This window comes from Blennius ocellaris (genome assembly GCF_963422515.1).
Source record: "Blennius ocellaris genome assembly, chromosome: 3".
NCBI lineage: Eukaryota > Metazoa > Chordata > Actinopteri > Blenniiformes > Blenniidae > Blennius > Blennius ocellaris.
In genome coordinates, this window is record NC_137652.1 from 14,220,475 (window position 1) to 14,240,228 (window position 19,754).

At 41.6% G+C, this 19,754-nt stretch overlaps 1 protein-coding gene across 1 annotated transcript in view; it reads right to left on the minus strand.

The window, feature by feature from the left end:
• Positions 1-19,512, minus strand: part of grin2bb (glutamate receptor, ionotropic, N-methyl D-aspartate 2B-b) — an 86,832-nt gene extending 67,320 nt beyond the window's left edge. The window contains exon 1 of the mRNA XM_080519336.1: positions 18,811-19,512. Coding sequence (XP_080375462.1) covers positions 18,811-19,494 — 684 coding nt within the window. The 5' untranslated portion in view covers positions 19,495-19,512. The remainder of the gene's footprint in view (positions 1-18,810) is intronic.
• Between the last annotated feature and the right edge of the window lie 242 nt (positions 19,513-19,754).

Consider the following 19,754-nt stretch of genomic DNA (forward strand, 5'->3'; position numbering starts at 1 on the left):
TTCATGCCACTGGAGGGCTTTGAATGTCAAACATTTGCACGTGAAGCGCAGCTTGATAGCAAATACAAAGTGAAGAGGCAGAAGTGAAATAATGAAATAAGTGAACGGCTGTGTGCGAGGCTGTGAAAGCACCGTCGTTGCTCATGGATGAATTAGGAGTGTAGAAAAGTACTGAGCAAATTTGTCACCACAGGTAAACACGAGGGAACGCTTCAATTTCAGTCTGAATACAGGCAAACATTAAAAAAAAGAAAGAAAGACGTATTTCGGAAAATGTACACTAAAAAATTAAGAATGGGTGGAAAAGGCCTGGCAGGGTATGAGTCTGTTACACATAAAGGTCACTCTCAGTTTAAGTCAGTATCCCAATGATTTTAGTACATCAACGAAAACTCACTAAAATAGTGTTTTCTCTCATTTAAAAGTCAAGAGGAGCAATTGCCGTAGAAAATCAGCTCCTCATTGCTTATTATTGGTACAAATATTTAAATGACCTCTATTTTCCTGTTTTAACATTCAACAGTGCAACTTTGCTGGACTTTTCTCCTTAGTAATAGTTTTATATCGTCTATATTGTTTTCCTTGTATTCCTTAAATAGGCGTCTTTGCCTCACTGGCTTTACTCCAGCTATCATTGTTCTGTTGCTCCAGGTCTGCTATAGACTGGATCGTCATCATGGCCATCGAAAGCATTTAGGGTGCAGCGTTTTAAAGTCTTTGGGGCAGTGGTGGTCTTGAGGTTAACGCTGGGCTTGGGATCTGAAGTTCACAGGTTTGAATCCCACAGCTGGCAGGTTACCATTGTGGGCCTCACCCTGCTCCGAGCACGCGAAGCTGACGATAGTAGGGGTTAAATGCAGAGAAGGAATTTCCTCAAGATTGATAAAGTAAGCACCTATAGCTTCATCCCTCCTGGATGATCACTCGGCCACCGTTTGTTCAGTGCACATGATATTTGACGGGTCACGTAGATCACATGACGCTTATTCCTAATGGAGCTGTATATAGGACCCTGAATATATAAGACATATTCAAAACCATTTCCAGAAAAGAAACAAGAGGTTATAAATCAGATCTACTGTATTTGGTATTTTACTTGGTTTGCAAGCCCGTTTCACAGACGAGATCGAACGCTCTGGCAGTGGTATTTGCTATCGGGCCATATGTTCGACATGCTTGGTTTACGTAAATAAACTATTTAAAAAGACAGAATCATAAGGAAATGTGTTGTGTTTTGACATATGTAATCGCTGCAAATCAGTGTTCATTCTCAGCAGGTTTAGTTAGATCACATCTTCAGGCACGAGGATACTAAAGATCATCAAAGAGCAAAAATAAAGTGATTTTACCTTTTAATATGCAGAGAGCAGGAACTAACTTATATAAATAACAATAACAGGTTTTTAAATAAATAGTGAAAATAATAAGAATGCTGCATCTGATATGTAAATGTGTTTTTACCTGAAAATGAAATAACTGACCTGAGGGTTTGAGATATTTTTATATCCAAGGCCTTGGTGCAGTTCATAAGTGTGCGCAGCTGTCCTTGGTGGAACCCAGATGAGCCGACCAAGACACCCTGACAAGAAGGTTTCCAAACAAATTCTGTGAAGTCTGAACACAGCGAGAGCCAAACATATCTAAACGGGAAAAACACAGGATGTGAAGGTGCCAAAGCGGCTTTCCCCCTGCTGTTTAGATAGTAACTCCTGATAGTTCTTTATACTTTGTATAAGCAACCATGAGCTCTGCTCTCAGACGGTAAAAATAGCACCACACTATTCCCAGAAACACACAGCAGAAGTTACAGAAGTTTCATCACGTAATATACCAGAAAAAAAAAAAAATGCAAGAAAGCAAAGTGCATCAAACTAAAAGGCAATATTTCTTTTCTGCTCAAGTGTGAAGCAAGAAACCACGACAGAAGTGTGAGGACGGGCTGAAAAACCAAATGAGGACTGTGTATCAGTAAAAGTGAAATAAGGTCAAACACTATGTACTGTGAGAACCCCCCCCCCCCCCCCCCCCCCTCCACTGCAGTGCAATGCTGGAAGTTCCTGGGCTGATCTGCAGCTGTAAGCCTTCATGTGAGCCGTTAACCGTGTCAAAACGCATGTTTGCCCTCTCTCCGAGCCCACGACCCCCCACCCCACCCCCACTCCCCCCACTCCCCCTCCCACCCATCTTCCCTCACAACCACATAGTCTGCCTTTTCAATTCGGCTCCCCTCTCTAACAAGCACACAGGGTGAGAGTGCAGGCTGGAGTCAAACGCAGCGTGCAAAGAGACATGCGGTTCAAAACCTTGTCATGACGCGCACATCTCTCGACTCCATTTCACTTTCTGTGCCCCCCCCACCCCTCTCGCTTCCACTTTTCTTAAAGCATTAAGCTCTCGTGCGTCCTTGACCGCACCTGCTGAATGAAGCCGATTCTCTCCACTTTCTCATTTGTACACTCATCCCGATGCCTCCGCTCTGCTTTTCTCTCAATCTCTTGCACTTTGTCTGGCCTCTTTTCCTGAAACTCCATCTCTGTATGCATATCTCTCGCGCTCCCCTTTTTATCGCTCATGCAGTTAAATCAGATAGGCCGGATAAGTGCGGCGGGGTGGTTACACAGATACCAAAGGCACAAGAGAGTGCAAAAAAAAAAAAAAAAATCAATCACTTTTCCCCTTCCCTTTCATCAGCTCTCTCTCTCACTCTGTCTTTGTATCCTTCAATCTTCCCGCTCTTGTGTTCGCAGCATCTTCCCCGTCATCATTATCTTTTGAATATCATTCAACATTTCCTTCCTATTTCACATTTTGATTTTTAAAAGGAAAAAAAAAAATAGAATAACCAAAAAATGGATGCCCTCTCTACACAAGATTTTTCATGGAGAGCGCAGATGCCAACACATCTCCCATGCATTTCCTCCATTTGTGCTGCATGCCTCCTTCAGCGGTGCAGGAGTTTTTGACTGACAGCAGCTGGCCTGTCAAAGACGGGAAGTCAGGGAAGAAGAGGACGAGGAGGTAAGAACAAAAAAAAAAAAAAAGGAATGAAGATGAGACGTATGGAGAGGGAAGGAGTGAAGGGATGGAGAAAGACACTTCTAATTCAAAGAGACATGCAGTGTTTCCGTGGCAACTCGGTTTCTATGGAAACGGTCTTGCTAAAGATGCCATTAATGTGAAAAAATACCTACTTACACTCAACTACACTGTATACACACAAATACAGGAGCATGGCTGCCCTGAGCGCGAGTTAAGTCTGCATCTGCAAACACGGGCGCCAACGGCTTCATACGCCGGCACACCTGAGGTCAATTATAATAGCTCAATTACAGGCCACTTACGTTGGGAGCTCAATTATAGGTTTAGCCCTTTGGGAAAAGAGGTGACAAATTGTCTCGCGAATAATATTAGCTGCATTTGCAACTTTAGAGCCCAGTTTTGTTGTGACTTCTCTCTTCAAATTACCCGGTACGTCTTCCAGATCAGGCTGCAGGGGCCAAACTCTCCATATATTGTTTCATTGACTATGACAGTCTGCAGGCTGGCATCACCCACTCATCGACACAAACACACAGATACTATATATAACTAGCACAAGCTAACCCGGGGTGACAGAACTGGATGGTATATAAAAAGTCGTACTGGCTGGATGTGGAGGGGCAGGAGGGGGGCCGAGGGTATAATGAGCTGCACGTGCGAGTCGTTGTGTCGACGTCCCTGAAACATCTCAGCTGTTCTGCAGGAGATGGCTGACGATTCAACATAATGAGCGCTCCCCTTACGTCACAGTTTCATCAGAACAAATCATCTCAGAAAACCTCCACCACCTCCACATCCTCCCCTCAGGTAAAATAATGAACTGTGGAAGAATTGTCTATTAATTTGTCTATTGTCTCGGTTTCAGATGATTATTTGGTTATATAAACAAACTGTCTTCCTTCAAATAAGATAAAGAGGAGCAAATCACATCTCAACATCTTAAAAGCCTTCCAAGACAATAAAACATGCAAACCCCACACAGAAAGGCGACTGTCTGGGACTAGAATATAGGTTTATGTAAAAACAGTAATGTACAGCTGTACAGTTATAGTTTGTATAAGTACAAAGTATAACTTACAACGCGGACACCAAGTACTCACATTGCAATCATTAAAACATTTAGCGATTTCTCGCCGAAATATCTAGAAGAAAACAAGTGGCAAACAATAATTGGTCAAAGAATTCAATCTCTCTGCTATTAAGCTCCTAAACACAGAGAATGCCCACTTGAAATTACCTTTAAAAGACTATTACGAAGACATAATCTATTTCTTGTTTTTTTAATCACTGTTCTTACCGTTGTACTGTTTTATTTTGCCTTGTTTTATATATTGTGTGCTTTGTCTTATCTTTTCTCTTATCTTATTTTATCTTATCTGGTTTTATCGTGTCGTTCTGACATTTCCTTATGTCCCATGCTTAATTGTTCCCTTGGCGGATTGATGATTAACTGAATGCATGAATGTAACTGTACAGTGGGAGGCTATGATTTGCCCATTGTGGGATAAATCAAGTTGTCTGAACTCAACTGAACATGTCCTCAGAACTGGATGCACAAGTAAACGTGAATCTATTGTTTTAAAGGCCAACACAAATCAATGAAATCCATGGTTAATCTACGGTGGCCCTGAAGTGCAAACCACAACAACAAATCACTAACACAACAACAAATTGAAAAACACAACTGCAAATTGAAAAACACAACACAAATGAAAAAACACAACTGCAAATCAAAAAACACAACACAAATCAAAAAACACAACTGCAAATGAAAAAACACAACACAAATGAAAAAACACAACTGCAAATCAAAAAACACAACACAAATCAAAAAACACAACTGCAAATCAAAAAACACAACACAAATGAAAAAACACAACTGCAAATCAAAAAACACAACACAAATGAAAAAACACAACTGCAAATGAAAAAACACAACACAAGTGAAAAAACACAACACAAGTGAAAAAACACAACACATTAACTTAAACGGAAAAGGTAGGAACCAGTTGGCAGAAAGAGATAGCGCTGTTTGGACGACGGGACCCTGCCGCTTTATGAACCGGAAGTCATTTCACTCGTGGCGCGTTTGGATTTGAGAGGAGAAAATACCAAGGAACAATGTTTTGTCCAAGCTGCGGGAAAGAGTTGGTGGAGGAGTCACCAAACTTTTGCAGCAGCTGTGGCAAAAGTTTGGTGACTCCTCCACCAACTCTGCGATATCTCTTTCTGCCAACTGGTTCCTACCTTTTCCGTTTAAGTTAATGTGTTGTGTTTTTTCACTTGTGTTGTGTTTTTTGATTTGCAGTTGTGTTTTTTCATTTGTGTTGTGTTTTTTGATTTGCAATTGTGTTTTTTGATTTGCAGTTGTGTTTTTTGATTTGTGTTGTGTTTTTTAATTTGCAGTTGTATTTTTTGATTTGCAGTTGTGTTTTTCAATTTGTTGTTGTGTTTAGTGATTTGTTGTTGTGGTTTGCACTTCAGGGCCACCGTATTAATCAGTGATAAAGCACAAAGTGAAAAGTGAAGTGACGTCACATCCCGTGCTGAAAATAGAAATTGCATCCCTGTGCAACAGTATAAAAACAAAAGAAAGTCGTGTGGAAATTGAATGTCACATCAAGCCCTTTTCATTTTCATGAAGCTGGACAGCCAGTTTGAAAGAAGCAGGATTTAGTGTTCTCATTTTTGTTATGTTACATGCATATTCTTAAAGAATTTAAAACTATTCAATAAGTTGAAGTGGATATACACATCCTGTTGTAGTTTTAAGCTCGAGTGGAAGCTGCTTTCTCTCGGAACCTGTCATTTTCCCACCATGATTAAAGAGAAAAGTTTATTTCTCAAAGCTGTCTTACGGTGCTGTGTGTGAATGATGAATCACACTTTTATTATTTACGGTTAAGTCTTGCCTTTTTTTTTTTTTTAACTGGGTATGTCAGGGAAAAAAAAGGAAAATATGTTGAATTTTCTTCACTTATACACCCAAGCAATGGCTTTGAAGGGTGAGAATGTAAGCTTTGAGCCGGTGCTCACTGGGAACCGCTGGCTTACTTTGATGCAGAACAGAAGGAGGAAAAAAAGGAGGGGGAACGGAGGAAGATTAGAGGGAAGAGGCTCGAGAGAAAGATGTGGTGAAACGATAGAGAAAAAGAGTGTGACAATGGGAGTGAGAGACACTGACAAATCCACAGGACGGATGAGAACAAAGAGGCAGAAAACACAGAGGAAGGCAGGACATGTACAGTAAAGAGGAACATTGTGGGGTTTGTCACTCCGTAACCGGGGTGTGTGGAATTAACGTGAATGTGCATGATGAGGCTCTGCAGGTTTTAAAACCCTGCAGCGTCACATCACCCCCATCACCCAGGTTTAAACGCCGTCAGAGGAACACACTCAAGTGACAAGGTAACGTGATGCCGATCTACTCCAAAATCCATAACATGTGCTGTGTGGCAGAAACGAAGAACAGATCACATCGGGTTCCCTCAGCTTCCATTAATAGTGTAGTATTAACATACCTCTGCAGAGGCTGACACTCACTGTATTTTCAGGCTTTCTGCGCATTTCAAATGCCTTGTACTAAATATAGCAAACAGCCCCCGAGGCTGAGAACCACTGATATTTAGTACACGAGGTATAACACGGTAGATTCATTGTATAACTCCATCATTGTCGTTGTTTGGCCGCCTCAGCAACAGTTTGGAGCGGCGGTTTTCTGCACAGCGACAGTTTGATGGCTCTACGGCAGGGAACTTACCAGCAGCCTCCAGAAAAAATGACAGACGTTACCTGAAAACACACAGAAAGCGCACACACTGTATGTTCTCCACCTGAGAGGAATTAAGCAAAACAAGCCTCGGAGTGTGCAGTGATGGGCGACGGATGTGGCTGCAAGGCACATCGGCAGGCCCCGAGTGCAGCGTAGTGAAAATGTCGAGTAAGAGGCCAAGGCTGATTAGAGAAGAGATGAGGGCGAGTGAACGAGTGCCAGTGAAGACGCCACTCACTGGGTGTCACTCTCACCGTAGATAAAGACCACTGAGCCGGATGTGTCAGTCTGTGCTACTGCAGAGACTCGCCAGCTGTCATCAACAGATATTACTTGCTGCTCTCAGTTGCCAACACACACACACACCGGCCGGGGGCAAACAAACACACGGCCGAGGAGACGGGCATGTGGAGCACATGCTCCGACATGGACACAAGCTATGCTCTTAATAAGATGTTACATGTGCATTTGCCAAGTTGTGGGAACATTAGATCGGCAATCCTTCGGCAAATGGATACGAAATGTGACAGGATTACACAATCATCGGTGGCTCAGGTTCAGGGGTGGGTTGGTCGAGAATTGTAGGGTTTGTGACTTGATTCCAATTTCACTCTAAGAACAACAAATGAATCCAAACTTTGCTCTTCGAAAATATTCCCTTCACCCAACATGTGTTTTTGGAATCGATTAAGTAAATTTGTTGTATCCAAATTATTGTTATTAAGCTTTTCTGTCACAATTTACAAGTGTAGATGATAACTGTGATAATAAGCCTTTATGGGGCAAGTGACCTAATGTGGTTACTGCCGTATGTTTCTTAAAAAACAAACCATTATAAGTTAATCAACTTTCTAATCAAAATCAAATTATTGCTGGACACAAGTACTGTGTGCAGTGGTGTGCAGTCAGGGGCAGCAGGGCTAGCACTGCTCGCCCTGTCAAAAATTATTTTTCTTTTTTTTTATATAATTAAAAAGTGATTCTGAAATCTGTGTCTGGAATCAATTAGGGTGCTTGTTCAGTTTGTGACTTTATCCAGAAAGCAAATGGTTATATTTTGTGGAGCCCATATATACATATATATATATATATAAAAGATTCCCCTCTCGCCCTCCGCGGGCGGTCACCTGTTTTTCTATTCCAAGCTCGGGTCCTCTACCAGAGGCCTGGGATCTTGATAAGCTGCACATGTGAGGTGGGACGGATCATCTTATCTATAAGGGCTCACGAACACAGATTTAGACAAATCTGTCAACAATATCTGAGAGAAATAGACCTTTAGCATACATAGAAAAAGTCTTAGATCTTTGAGTTTAGCTCATGAAAAATGGGAGCAAAAACTAAAGTGTTGCATTTATATTTGTGTTCTTTGTTCGCGCAACATGCAAATGTTTTTGCTGAATTTCAGATTATTAACATCTTTTCGGCTCCAGATAAACTTTTTGTTGGGTGGAAAATCTCAAAAATGGCTCTTAAAGCCATAAAGGCTGAAGACCCGTGGAAAGACCGATACATCTCAAATATATCACCAGTCCAAAACAGGGCTCACCCACGAAAGACATACACATTCACAGCTCATGGGCCATTGAAGAATGCCAAGTCTTTGGACTGTGGGATGAAGCTGGAGACAAACCATACAGGCCCAAGGAAAAAAATGCAAACTCACCACAGAAAGCTAAGCAGGTTAGGACGAGAAACTGCATTGCTAAAAGATTTTAATGAAAAATTTTAATGATGTGTTTTGGTCTCTACACTCCATGTGTACTTTATTTGTCGTAACAATGCAGCATCTCAGCTTTTCCCCAATCAATCAGGTTTTTTTTTTTTGGTTTTTTTTATGTGAACTTTTCTGTCCTTTTGCTGCTATTACTTGTGTTTTCACTCTTGTTTTGTGCTGAAAATTGCAAAGTGCACAATACAATGATGATGAAAATGTACCTTTACCCACACAGACATATTGTGAAGGAGCACATTGTGGCAATGTGTTGATGGAAGAACAAAACTTCAATCTTGCACCAAAATGTTTCTCTCCTCTGCCTCCTCCGGAGCTGCTCTCTCTCTCTCTCTCTCTCTCTCTCTCTCTCTCTCTCTCTCTCTCTCTCTCTCATTCTCAATGTCTTTTTCCTTATCTAGTCCCAACAAATGGAGGCTCACTGGTGAATGTAAATGGATGCATTCCCCTGCTCCATGCAATTAAAGCAAACCCAACCTGTTTGGGATTAAATACCCACAAGTTAACCATCGCTCTCATTATTTAAGAGTCCTTCCTCAGCCTGATGCAAAACCGTGAAAACTACAGAACTATGTGACAGGTTTTTGGTTTTTTTCCCCCCAGAGCTGGCTCTAATCTTTGCATCTTTTATCTCTCACTGGCTTTTATTCTCCCAGTATTCCCTAAATAGAGCAAACACGACGGTGATGAAGGTCAGTTTCATGAGCCGTGGCACCACAGCTCCCTCTAAACACGGGAGTTTCACAGAGCGAGACTTAGGTCTGAGCGACGAACAACTGTGAACATTTAAAATTACACTCCGGCCATTTGAAACAACTGAAGGCGAAAAAGACAAGTACTGCCTTGAAGATGGAGCGCTGGGAAATGATTAGTCTGCGATACGGGGAAGAATTATAGCAAAATGTATTGGTATCGATGCCTGCATCTTTGTTTTAGCCTCCAGTATTGTAGAAACAGAAGAATAAGAGGATTTAGTTCGTCCCGTTCCAATACGGTGCTTTCTTGACTAAAATGTTATGGGTGTGTGATTTAACTGAGGCATCTGTCTGCATTTATGTGCTCAAACCCACAGGCAACCACTTGATGTTCTGACTTCAAACCAACAGGACAGCTGCTTTGATTGGCACATAACAGGAAAAAAAAACAAAAAAAAACAAGCACAACAGAACAGTCCATCACTCAATATGATCAATGTTGTTGTTTTTTGAGGGTTTTTTTTAAGGTTGCGGGACCAATCATCTTTTGCCAGGCAGCAATCACAACAAGTCCCAAAAACGTATCAACATGAAATATGTTTTTTTTGTCATGGCCTTCCAAATCAACAGTGTGCAGCATCTCTTCTTTTGACACGTTGACTCGGTCGAGCACCGGCTCTGTGGCGGCTTCACAAAACTGCTGCCTCAAAAGCTATTTTATTTGTTTGTTATGCTTAAAACTGCAGCAACCATCACCTGAAAGATGTTATGTTGCTCAAGTTAACGGAAAATGACATTACAGTGAGTAGCTCTTACTTTACTGCAAAAAAAAGTAGCTAGTTACCGTTACTTACGATCGTTTACCTCATTGTGGCATATGTGAACAAAGTAGCAATGGATATATTAACTCGTTACAAAGTAAGAAGCGACAATAAGACAGCTACGAAAAGCTAACAACATGTAACCAGCTGTTGAAAGCTCACATAACGGTAACCCAATGTTGATCCAAAGCAGCTCAGGCAACAGGACTTTGGCCATGTCCACACAAAACAAACTTTTTTCTCTCCGTCGTTTAAAATAAAAAAAAAGAAGTTCACATGTCACTATGAACACGGCTCAAAACTGTGTACTACATATGCCAGGCCCTCCTAATTTCATTTTTCCCTCTTAAATATATATTTTTTTAAATGTAGGTGTTATCTTTTCAGTTGCAGGTGTAATGTTTTCGGAATAGGATCTTATTTTTGTCACATTTGAATCCTTTTTTTACTTTCAAAACTTTCTTTCACTTTCAGATCGTATTTTTTCAGGTATAAACTTTTGTCCCTGTTCTGGCGAAGGGGGCATGGCTTTGAAAAATGAAAATAAAGGACTTAATCAAAAGAATTCTAGTGCCGATTCAAAATTATATGCGAGTTGAAAAAAGTTTTCATACACATATTTTTATTTTGAATACGTCTGGATCAAGCTCCATAAAAATCTATCCATCAATTCTACCTTGAAATGGCCAAAACAATATCTGAAAACTCTACTGGCTTGCAGTAGAGCACCAAATCCACCTCAAACATTCACTCCTAGATCATCATGTATAATACTGTTGACTGTCTAGAAAAGAGCTGCTAAACTCTATTCTCACTCACTGAGGTCAACTTTAGCCCCGTTTGACCTGGAACGACTTCTGCAGATGACTCTCTACATTTGACGTGAGAACAATTTTTTAGAACCCTTCATTTTAAGTACCCCGACTGACGAAATGAATAACGATTCAGTTAAATACACAAGAGACGATGGGAACTCTCTTTTCATTCAGCTCTGAGAGGAGAAGCACACAAACGTCGTGCCTGCTGTTAAAGCAGTGCACCTAAACGTAGCCTCAGGCCTTAATGAGTTAAGCACTTCTTCTTTTTTTGTCCTTTAACGTCACAATATCTGACAGATGAGGGGTTTGAACGTGTCTTTCCGTTCAAGATAGTAAAACTCCAGTAGATTTTGGGGGGGGTTTTTTGGCTCATGTGGATTTTTTTTTTATTGATCAGTAAGTCTTAAATTGCCTCAAACAAATTAGCGGAAAATGAACCTGAGATTCACGAGCAGGCTGCTGTGACACGCGGTGTCACGAAAGACGAATCTGGCTTGATTTGAATCTTATTCCATCTTCACTTCACTTAATGGGATTAGCTGGGTAATTAGCCCTCATATGTCGAATGCTAAAAAAGCCAGATAGTTGCTGCTGGCAGGAAGGAGTCGAGCGGGGCTCCCGAAGCCTTCTGACAACCTGTTGTAACCGAGTGCAATGCGGCGAAGCCTCCTGTGATCTCCAAAATTACTCATCCCGACCACGCACAGGTCAGCGCCTGATAAAACGAGGTCATTATATGAGGAGAAAGACAAGGGGAGAAGGGAAGAGAAAGTCAGAGGGAAAGGGGAGAGCATTTGGCGTCCGTTTCGAGAGCACAATTTAAAAACTGGCAAACTTATAAGAAGCGTCGTCTTACTACAAGCGTGGGATACTGAAACAGTTTACGCTGTCATTTCAGACACGAAAACAATGCGAGCTGGCGGAGGAGGTGGACAGATGGTAGAAAAGAAAAATAGGTGACGGGAGAGTGGAGACACCTTTAACAAAGAACTGGACCTCTTGCCTTTATTTCTGACTCCCTGATTTCTGTGTGAGCGCGGAAGAAAAACGGGAGAAACAGGGTGGAGGGAGAGTATGACGAATGGATTGGTCTCGTCCCGGGAGTGCTCCGAAAGCAATCTGACTGACCTGCTCTCTCAATGCAGCACTGACATGAAATATTTAGCTCCGCACACCTGCAGCTTTAACATACATTATCCAGTGTGGCGTGCAGGCGGCAAAAGAGCAGAAGAGTCACTCATTTCAACTGGTGTTTCAAAACATGATAAGGAGGAATGAAATGTGAAAATTACAACCCTGCCCTCCCTCAAATTAATTATGCAGAACTTTTGGGAGTGGAAAAAAAAAAGTGTTTTAAAGGAGTGATGTGTGGATTATGCTCTCTAAGAATCACACTGAGGCTACTGGTTCAGATTCAATAATGCCCCTCCAAATGAAGGCCAGTTATTATTTTGATACGTCCCTGAAATATGGATAAGTATGGCTAACCTGCACCTACTAGAGCCAGAGGAAAGGATTTGTAGAAGCGGAGTTATAATATGGAGTTATCTTCTTATTTGCTTTGTCATTTTCTTAATATCTCGCTGGATCGATTGAGCTGCTTCCCAAAGCTTTTTCTCTTGCCTCAAAAAAAAGAAGAAGAAAAAAGCTATAATGAGTTTTTGTTTTTTAATAGATTTTCTTCCATAACTTATGATCACCTTGATTTGGCGGGAAATGACAATATCTGATTTTGGTTCGTGTGTCGTTCAACAATGTGCTTTTTCTACAATTAAAGATCCGTCATCTGAACCACTTTCTTCCATTTGGAGTTGCGGGGGGATAAAGCTGGTCGCAGCTGATTATGGGTGAAGTCAGGGAACATCCTGGACAGGCCAATCCATCACAGGACAGGCACAGAGAGACAGACAGACACATTCACACCTACAAAGAATTAGAGTTAATCTTTAGTTAAACAGAGACAATCCCAGGGGGGAAACATGCAAACTCTGCACAGAAACACCAGATTTGAATATGAATGCTAACATGCTCATCTCTATTGTCGATACATTCTAACTAAAAAAACACAGGCATGTAAATGTGCTCATTGTAGCAATTTGTTTAAAGCGTCAATGGCTGAGTGAGTTTTGCATTGCAACATATAGAAACATCTGGAAATAGTCATTTTTTTCTTTGTTTGTTTTCAGATGCCAACTATTGCATTATAATTATTAAATGGAAAAGATGAAATCACAAAAGGTTTGACATCACAGCAGGTGACAGTCGTTCCCAAGGTTCTTCTGACTGTTTTATAAATTGAGTTCCAACAAAAGGCTGTTTAAAACAAATCAGTGAATACAAAAAGCATGGGCCGATTTCAGCATTTGCTTTTTATTCACTGACAAGAGAATCAGCTTGAGGCTTCGTCGGCTTGTGACACCTCAGATTACACCGGAGTGTTTTGAGATTTGACTTTAAGCGCCAGACATCCACGTTCTCACACTGTGCCCACATTTAGCAGTCAAAGAGCGCCGGGGACGACAAACAAGATTATTTCCGATCAGGCCCCGTCTGCTGGACAGTTGAAAGGGTTAAAATGTGTGACTAAACTGGGAAAATAGGAACATCAATCAAACTCCACAGCATGGCAAGTGAGTGAGAGAGAAAGAAAGTGCGTTTAAACCCCTAATAGGATGGGATTAGCTTTACAGAGAGACGGTGGCTACAGTGAGCCTTACCGCAGCACGTCTGTTGTCTTCATCCCACCTAAATCCAGTCAGTCGTCACTCATCTTCGTCACCGCGCACAGCTTCAAAATGAAAATCAACTAAAGAGGCTTCGTGTCATGAAGAAAATCTCTATTGCTACATTTGAGGTTTGACAGCATGAGCAGAGGTTGTTGGCACGGACTTTCCGTACTCTTGTGAAATAGTAGTATCACCGCTGTTCAAGCATATCAGCATCAATAATGGAGGTTACATTTGACATGGTGCTTTTTGGTTGCAGTGACTGTCCGGATGGCGCCAGGCACTCCCATCTGTAATTTCTGAGACTGTACAAATGGGCTTTTCACATTATGGATGTCCTGCAATGATGAATGCTGTCTGGATGAGAGTTTACAATAAGAGTGACGGAGGCAAGAAAAAGAGATATCTAAAGAATAATATCTGATTATAGCCTAGTGGGATGCAATATGTCTGTGTGTAGCTTATCATCATAGTTTGTTCCCTCTTAATTCCCCTGTCCGCAGGGATTGGGAATAATTGCAAAAGGGGGCTTTACAGATGTAGTCTATTATCCCCTTTTGTTCAGCCGGCGAGCACAATGGGATACGTAGTGCATGCACAATGAAAGGAGAGGGCTCATCAAACCACAAATTGGGACTGAAACCAATAAGACGAGCTGGCAGCCTGGACCCTCGGCTCAAACAATCATTGGCTGCGACGGACCAGGGATGAGCTACGTATAGCAGGAAGCGGCTAATGTCAGAAAAACGTGGCCTAAATAGTTATATGACAACGTTTACTCCTCTGATCACGTCCGTCGTACTATAACTCCCCACAGGTGAAAAGGACACCTATTTTAAGATAGAGAGGCTATATAATTGTAGCAATCGATCAAAGTGTGTGGTGAATCAGTTTTCAATGACAGAGAGACCCGAGTCTGAATAGAAACTTGTTTTTGTTTTCTTTTGTCCGAAAGTGATAAGACAGCGGTCTGGTTGTTCTCTACACAGTATTTACCTTCCTTTCAATTGGAGGAATCACACCACAAGAGGCCTCACTAAGTTTTTATCACCGATTGACACACAAGTGAGATTTATATTAAACAAGTTAGTTATAAGGGCCCTGCATAGTGCTAAAAAAAAAAAATAGTGCTTAGTTTTGAATGGATGAGCTAAAACGCAGAAGAAAACTTATGAGGAATGGTATTTGGCGGTTGTGGGAGAAACAACTACCGTAATCTCCCCAAATACAGAAAAGAGCCTGTTATCATTGAACACCAGCGAGCTCCACGTGTTCACACACACACACAAACACACATAGATTAAGTCCAACAATAGATCTGAAAGACCTCATTAGACTCTGGAGCCAGAGTTGAGTGTGGGCCAGAGCCAACCGAGTCGTCCTATTATGCCAATACCAACACATGGCATGGAGTGAATTAATGGCTAAATGGAACCATGCAAATTGTTTGGAGCATAATGGGCCTACCTGCGTCTGTCACAGTTTCATTACAATGAGGCTCCGGGAAGGAAAATAAAGGTGCAAAACATCGAGCCAGGTTATTTGGTCACTTTTTCTCTGCGAAGCGCGTGGAATAATGTCATTTAAAGATCCAAGGCCATGAAAAAAGGGCGCGTGTGCTCATTGTTGTTCTAAAAGGAAATCGAATTGCTCGCCGGTTAGATATGGAGAAATCAAGTGGCACGAGTCGAGGTAAAGTTTGCCCGAAGTGAAGCAGTTCAGAGGGAGAAAACTGATTAGATGCAACGTGGGACTGATGAGGAATGGACTTGTAACCCAAAGGGAATTTGATTTATTGATGTTGGATAATCACTCAGGTGAAGGCGCACGAATACACACACACCTCTAACTTGTAATGAATTCACGCTGTCGCGATGTCACAGTCTACAATCGGATTCTGACCAAGTGGTGGAGTCGCAGCTTCGAGGTATCACATTTTCACTGCTTCGTCAGTCTCAAAAGTGCATGGTATTCAAGAACACTGTACAGGGAGAGGAGGCATAATGAACCTGCAACGGGGCCACAGCCGCCCAATGAGTAATTATAATGACAAACCATCAGAATCAACTAGTACTTGAAGAACCTATTTTATGTGCACTTTACCTTTGAGAGGTGGGACGAATGAGTGATTATATTATTGTAATATTATATATATAAAAGTAGATAATAATCAGTTTTCACTCACACTATTGAAAAGTGGTATTTTTTTTTTTCAATGAATCATTTATAGTTGAAATTAATCACTTGATTATGTTTGAAGGAGTCTGAAAACTGTCGAAGAACCAAATGACAGATACTTACATGTCGTCATAAATTGCCTCCAATTGAAAACAAAGACAAGTGAAACAATTTTGCAGGGTTTTTTTGTTGGTTTGGGGTTTTTTTATGGGGTTTTTGCTGATTTTGGCATTTTAATCAAAAAAGAGGGACCATTGAGGTTGTTTTCAATCAAATATCTAACTTCTTCACCTCAAAAATTTTGTTTTTGAATTACATTCTTATTTATTTATTTCCAAGTTGAATGATTGAAAAGCTATTAAAATATAACTCAAGGTTTACAGCTTGCGACACCAATCCTCTTGACACAACAACTCACCTTTCAATACTTCCCTGTCCCTGGTTATGAGCCTCTTTCTGTGTTTCTACCTGATCTTAAATTTTAACCTATTTACTCATCTTTTCACAACCGTGACTTTTTCTCTGTCTGTTTTTGTCAAAGTCCAAAATAATCATTTCTTTCTTTTTCTCCACCTCCCTGTCTGTCTCTCCCTCTGTTGCTGCTTTTATTTATATAGTATGCAGAGAGTAATATATAAGCAAGTTGTTGCCATGCCAACAGCATTCTGTAACACACCTGAATGTCCTGATGGTTTACCACCACATTCAGCACAAAGCCAGATAACCAGCTGCTCTTTGCAATCAGCCATGTGGAAGTAGGGAGATGTGGAAAACATGCAGGGTTGTAGGATCTGAGTTTGAGACCTCTGCTTTATGGCCTCCGTCTCTTTTTCAGTTCTCAAATGTGGTAATTATATGTTGTCCAAACCCCTCCTCCTCCTTGACACCCACATGAGTTATTTCATAACCTTCACTCCTCCCTCACTTGTTTATTCTGTGTTCTCCTTCTTCAGCCCCACAGTATCATACCTTCATAGTGCTAATCTTTCTGTACTTGTATTCCACTAGAAGAGGTTGTTTTTTTTTTTTTTTTTATGCAAAAAGTCATTCACAGAAGGAGAAGAAGAAAAAGAGGCACTGAATGTTTTTCCCCCCGAATGTCTCTGAGCCTGACAGGCAGTTTCAATATCTCTAAACATTTTGCTTTTATGACAAGGACATCGGAGCAGCTCTCTCCGGTTCCGATGTGCTTCCTCAGGTTTATTCAGAGTGATCTAAGTAATTTTTCACAAATGACTGCCGAGTCTTTGCTTTCCAGATTACAACAGCCTGCCATATGAGTTGGTTGTTGTCCTGAAATATTCAGCCTTATGTGTTGTGTGTCCAGGCACATGAAAAGCTCAGAGCCACTGAAAATGCTCCAACTTCGTCATTGTGAAAGTGCAAAAAAATTGAACATTTTGAAAACATTGCTACAGCGCATGCACGCCACGGCCATAGTAAATAGTTATTTTGCACATGTGCGAGTAGATCAGCAATAACAACAATGGCGGCCTCCATTTTCTCCTAGGACTTGGTAGTTTTACAGTTGATAGTCACCTGTAATACCAATCCAACTTCCTCGTCTGTCCACACGAACATCAGTGTACTGCTTTTTAAAAAATTGTTCATAGTGCATTGTTCTCTGCAATGTGCATGTGTGTGGTTTCATTTTTTCAGCGTTTTGCTTTTTCTCATTTTTCAAAACGTTAACGTGTAAACGTGGAACGCTTCTGAAACAAAACAAATGCAGAAACGAGGCCTAAAGCTATGTTCTCCTGTAAGATGCAGCTGTGTTTCTATTTCACGAAACTCCTTTTCACCTGAGGAGGAGCACCTCATTGATCCTGAACAACTCATGACAGCAACATGAGAGACGTCTCGACTGGAAGTACCTGGGAAAAGTATCTTCAACTTTGTTTTAATTGATCTTCAGCCAGTCGAGGCGATTCAATCCCGTCACATCAAGCTTGAAAAGTAAGTGAACAGAAATCCAGACCAATAATATAAACTATAAAAGAGACCAAAATATTGCCTTGTGTCTTAGTCACAGGTGGGAATCACCAGATGCTCCACGGCACTATATTGTGAAGATACTTATCACAAGTGTGATGGATGATGATAATAATCAAGGGTCAAGATATAATACACCGCCAGTTAATCATATCTACATTTTTGTTTTTGTTTCATAGGTTTACTTGTCTTCTCCACCTTACTCTTCATATTTTCTCATCAAATATAATCACAGAAATGCTACTTTATTAGACACAAATGAGATAATTGGGGATTTTTTTTTTTTTTACTTGAACAAAAAGACAGGAGAACAACTTTCCCAAAGGTGATAGGTCAGAGAACGGGCCTTCAAAACAACAGAACTAATTTCAACATGACTAAATTGAACCTGCAATGTTTTGAAATGCTATCATCCGTACCATAAAATGGCCACTGTAGAGAATCTGCTTTGCTTTACATTTAAAAGACGGCTCATTGTAGTGATTGGTCCTGTCAGACACGTCTTAAAGTTTTGTGGGGGTTTTGTTTCCCCATCATGGCATCCTTGTGCTGCCTGATTTAAGCCACGTCTCCCGTATCCAACCCACTGTGACGGTACTCTTTTGTTTCACACTGTGGGGAGCTTCAGGATGACGTTGGGCTCAGACGGGGGGTCAATTAAAAGCACAATCAATCAGCAGCGAGGCTCGGTTTGAATAAAGTACTGAGCGGTACGTGTCTGGTGTTGCATATTAAAGAGTGCGAGGGGAGGGAACAAAATATAGACTTGCGATTGATTCAAAAAGTTGATTAACTTGAAACGAAACATGTATTTTCTGTAAATCAATTATAATTTAGACAGTCGTAGTTAAGCTGAATGTGATTGTTTTAGAACGTCTCACAACAATTACACACTCGAGTCAAGTATTCTAAAATAAGCCACAAAGATTACAATCAAACGCCAATCAATCCAATTCTTGGCTTGCTGATAATGAGGTGAAATTATCGATGCAATGCTGACGTTTATCATTTTCCAGCTGAAGCGAACCCTTTCTTACCTTGGCAGCCATGACCATGGAGGAGCCTCCTCTGATGCCCAGGATGGGGAGGTGCGTCTGCGCAGAGATGAAGTCCAGGATCTGAGCGATGGCCTCGTGGTCCGTGTCATCACCGAACACGACGCCTTGCAGTGAGTTTCTGGTCATTTGTGCACAGATCCTATTGATTATACTCTTTGGGTCCGTCTCGTTCATCAAGACCACCTCGACTTTGGGGGGGTAAGGGATGTGAAGGAAGTCCTCTTTCTCAAGTCCAGCCCCGAGCGCTACATCACTTGAGTTGCCCACGAGGATGACAGCAATGCTGAGCGAGCTGATCAGCTTTGGATTGATGGGAGGCAGCGCCGGGGAGCCGGGAGAGTACTGAGGAGGGATGACAACGCCCCTCTGTGTGTTGCCTCCCCTGTGACCTCCTTGTCCCCCCGGGGAACCTCCGGGGCCTGTACCCGGACCTCCTCCCCTGCGGCACTCGCAGACAGGCACCAGGAGGACGGATAGCAGGAGCAGAGAGAGGGACAACGAGAGGATGGGCAAGGTTAGCCGAGGCTGGGGGTAACAGTGATGAAGAGACTGGTCTGGAGGAGGAGGAGGAGGAGGAGGAGGAGGAGAAGCACGGGGCGAGGAGGAAGGGGAGACCAAGTGCTTGTCCTGAAGATGGGAGAGAGGGCGGAGGCCGACAAGCATTGTGGAGGAGTGTAAATGCCGTCCCTGCAGGGAAAGAGGAGAGAAACAAAAGAAAGCCATCAATGCAAGATACCTAGGAAATATGTGGAACAATGAAAATGTGACCAAAACTGGAAGAGTTTTGTCTATCCAGAATCAATTCACGATACATGATGCTTCAACAAAATGAAACAAGATATGAGGACAGAGCGAATTTCTGCTACTACAATGTGACGAGGTCATCCTTAAGACCTCCCGAATAATTGTTATCTAAATATAGT